This window comes from Harpegnathos saltator, unplaced genomic scaffold (assembly GCF_003227715.2).
Source record: "Harpegnathos saltator strain DR-91 unplaced genomic scaffold, Hsal_v8.6 scaffold125, whole genome shotgun sequence".
In the NCBI taxonomy this organism is placed as follows: domain Eukaryota; kingdom Metazoa; phylum Arthropoda; class Insecta; order Hymenoptera; family Formicidae; genus Harpegnathos; species Harpegnathos saltator.
Genome location: NW_020229901.1, coordinates 172,088 through 176,020, shown reverse-complemented (window position 1 = coordinate 176,020; position 3,933 = coordinate 172,088). Strand labels below are relative to the sequence as shown.

General features: G+C 46.1%; 1 protein-coding gene across 1 annotated transcript in view; it reads left to right on the top strand.

Annotated features, from left to right (window-relative positions):
* The first annotated feature begins 2,490 nt into the window (after window positions 1-2,490).
* LOC105189113 (nuclear receptor subfamily 2 group F member 6) overlaps window positions 2,491-3,933 on the top strand; it is an 8,165-nt gene continuing 6,722 nt past the window's right edge. The window contains exons 1-2 of the mRNA XM_019844085.2: window positions 2,491-2,620; window positions 2,850-2,965. Of these exons, the coding sequence (XP_019699644.1) occupies window positions 2,499-2,620; window positions 2,850-2,965 (238 nt within the window). The 5' untranslated portion in view covers window positions 2,491-2,498. The remainder of the gene's footprint in view (window positions 2,621-2,849; window positions 2,966-3,933) is intronic.

The following is a 3,933-nucleotide window of genomic DNA, read 5'->3' as shown; positions in this document are numbered from 1 at the left end:
GGACGAAAGATGAATATCGTTTGCTGCTAAATTTATTATCTGTCAGCAGCATCTCGAGATCGATTAACACGCACTGTCGTGTGTTCGGCCGTTCTCCCGGAATACAATTTCTCGTCCTTGTGAAAAAGTCGAATCGATTAATTTTTAGTAAGCGTTACGTAGTAATTTGCATCAGCGATCAGGCGCTTCTCATGCGAGAACCGTTCGAATAATCGTCCGATTGCTACTCACGGAACGGGGAGTCCACTCCTCCACTCCAAGTCCGACGAAGGAGTCAGATTGAGTAGCATGTGGGTTATTGTCGCGGAAGGCGGCGGTCATCGGCTAATAAAAATGTTATGACAGGCTAAGGCGCTCGCGTGTTGGAAGGTTCGAGAATTTTGCTCACGGCTGCGGCCTAACGGGAAGCGAGAAAGGCAAATTATGAAGAGAGAGAGAGAGAGAGAGAGAGAGAGAGAGAGAGAGAGAGAGAGAGAGAGAGAGAAGCGCGGCGATATTGTGGCATCATCCGCGTCAGGACTCCTTCAACCGGCGGCGGCGGCGGCGGCGACGGCGTCATCGTCAGCGACGGCGGTGGGAGTCAACGGTCGGCGGGGACGGTAGTGGTTGGTGGTTCACCAGCGTCGAACGCCTGGACGATGCTCTCCACGTCGAGGTCGCTGCATTATTGAGCCTGGGAAACGACCAGGTGGCCCGGACACTCATCGGGTCCGCGAGGAGGAGGAGGGTGCAGGAAGACGGGCAGGAGGCGATAGCCCTGAGGGCCTCCTGAGGGGACGGAAAGTCACGGGAAAGAGGGTCCGTGATGCCGCCGCTGTGAAACCGTTCGCGAGGACACGCGACCTCTTGGCTGCTCGACTTTGTGACCACGAGAGTGACTAGTACACGTTTCTCTCTTCGATTTTGCCCCGACCATCGCTACGGTGCGCTCGCGATAGGGTAGTAGCCATCGCACAACAGCGGCTGGATAGAAAAATGCTACCTAACGCTTTAAACGTTAACCAATCTACATAAGACGCAGGTCGCAAGACTGAACGCAACGTGACGTGTTTCCAGCCGCTACATGTCTCAGGCTTCAATACGCAGGACGCACAAAAATTAACCGAATCTTAATTTTCCGCGTCCCGCTAGTCTTGCGACTAGCCGAACAATCGGAATGTATTTTGTTAAGGCCAATCTACTATAGGACACAGGACATTCTATTATTTCATTGGCTCAGAGAGAATGTTCGCTGCGTATCTATGTAGACTACATTAGACGCAACAAATCTCGCGATCAAGCGTTATTTCTTGCGACTTGCGACCTACGGCTCGCGTCCTGAGTCTTATGTAGATTGGCCTTTACGTACATTATTTTGCGGCGGATGTCCCAGAGTTGACCGTCGCAGGCCGACGTTTAGAGATGCCGCCGAATATTGCATTAAACGACCGTGTAATACGCAAGCTTGCCGGTGTTTCTAAAGCTCGGCTTTAACCTACAGCGTAGCGCGTAGCAAGGAAGCCGCAAATTGCATACGATAGATGAGAGAGAGAGAGAGAGAGAGAGAGAGAGAGAGAGAGCAATGTCTTCTTCAGGTGTGCACTTCTAGTCTAGCTTCGTCATGCATTCATAACGTAGCGGAGCCGCTCATAGTTACGTCAGTGACTACTCGTCGCGACATCAGAACTTTCTGTTTCAATCGTCGACAATGCACAACGCCTCGTTGTCAATATATAGCTTCGTTCCTGTTCTCCTTCTCTTTTTCTTTCTCCTTCTTCTCATTCGCATTCTCATTCTCATTCTCATTCTCATACTTTCATTCTCCTTCTCCTGCTCCCTCTTCGCTTTCGAAAAGAAATATACAACGTATCAAGTACGCCACGCTAACGCATCTCCCTTAGCCTCTTTGGCCTTCTTCTCAGGCCAAAAGTGTATGTGTGTGTGTGTGTGTGTGTGTGTGTGTGAAGGATAATAGAGAATATTCGGTAGCGCTTCTGCGCTACTTGTGATACAGTATTGAACATTAATCGGTCAAGAAATCTTATTGTCACGGTTGATTAAAATAATCGCTGAATTATTATTACAATGTACAGTCAGTACATGTAATGTGCAAATAACTTAATCGATTAAAGAAATTAATTATTCATCGACGTATAACCAATCAATCAATCAGATCAAAATAATCGCTATCGAGACAATTATTGTGTTAATTTTGCTGTTAAATTTCATTATTTTTATTAACCAAATTTTCATTCGACCAACGCCCAGGAGTATCCTGGCCATGAAACATAACATTTTTTGGAATACACAATTCGAGTCTGTCTTTGTCATTCTTTAGATTTTATCAAGCCTTGAAGGGTGTATCCCGACGTTCCCCCCCCCCCCACTTGATCGATATTTCGTTAATACGGAATATTGTACACGCGTATCGCGCGTCGCCAATTTAATGGGTATGTAACATGAGAAATTTATACCTTCCACAAAGTCGGATTTCTCCGTGCTCATACAGTTTCGCCGAAATGGAGGAGAACAACCGCGGAGAGACACTCTGCAAGGTTTGCGGGGACAAGGCTTCGGGAAAACATTACGGGGTGCCGAGCTGTGACGGATGTCGTGGCTTCTTCAAGCGGTCAATCCGCAGGTACGCGAGGTAATTAACTCCAGGTCTAATTCAACGGCCGTAACGGCCAAGTAAGACTTTTCTCCCGAAATATTGTCCTTCTACGATGTAATGTTACAAATGTCACGAGGTTCACTCGCAGACGCTTGTAATCGTGAGGAGTGATTGAGAAATACGCAGTAATACGCGGAATTGCTCGAAGGAACGCTCGGATATCCAAAGGATTGTTTATTGCGTGTATTGTATGCAGAAATCTTGACTACGTGTGCAAGGAGAATGGCCGCTGTATCGTGGACGTGTCGCGACGCAACCAGTGCCAAGCCTGCCGCTTCACCAAGTGTCTTCAGGTCAACATGAAACGTGACGGTACGTTCCATCCCGAAATGCGATTAGCGAAATTTTATCGAGAAAAATTATCATCGTTTTCGCGCGCATATTCAGACGTGATCGCCAAAGCTAATTAGTTCGATGCACAAAGATTTTTTCATCGTGCCAAATTCTCAACTCCATGTGAAATAGAAATTCTCTCCAATCTCGAAGGATCAATTTTTACGAATAAATACAGATAACATCGACTCGATATTATTTTCAGGCATCTAATAAACAGGATTTAATTTCCTTTTAGAATTCAAACTTTTTACAAGAATTCAATAGAAAGATGACAAACTTTTCGCATCAGGCCTCGAGAGCACGCGCTTTTATTCTTTCATCATCTTTTAACACCTTTTCTTTTTAATATAATGAAATCATTCATTCCTGAACCTACATATTTATATTACCATATTCGTCACCCATGTTTGTACTTGTTATATCATAGACACACGCACGCACGCACACACACACGCACACACGCACACACGCGCGCACACACGCGCGCACCACACACACACACACACACGCACACACACATGCACACGCGCGCGCACACACACACGCACACGCGCGCGCACACACACACACACACACACACACACACACACACACACACACACACAGAGAGAGAGAGAGAGAGAGAGAGAGAGAGAGAGAGAGAGAGAGAGAGAGAGAAAGAGAGAGAGAGAGAGAGAAGTCGTCAATGCATAACTTTCACATAATCACTCTTTTAAAAAAGGAAAACATGTGTAATTTATCCATCGCGATTCTTGTCCTTCACTTATACAACCTACTACTCTGAAAAAAAAAAGATATACGGAAGTAAAAATAGAATATACAAAATAGAATATAAATAGAAAAAGTATATATGTACACAGAGATTGCAGCGTTCGCGGCTGCTAGAGCCGCGGGGCGGCACTCGACGTGTTTACGTGGAAATATCCAGCAGAGTGGCTAAGCGA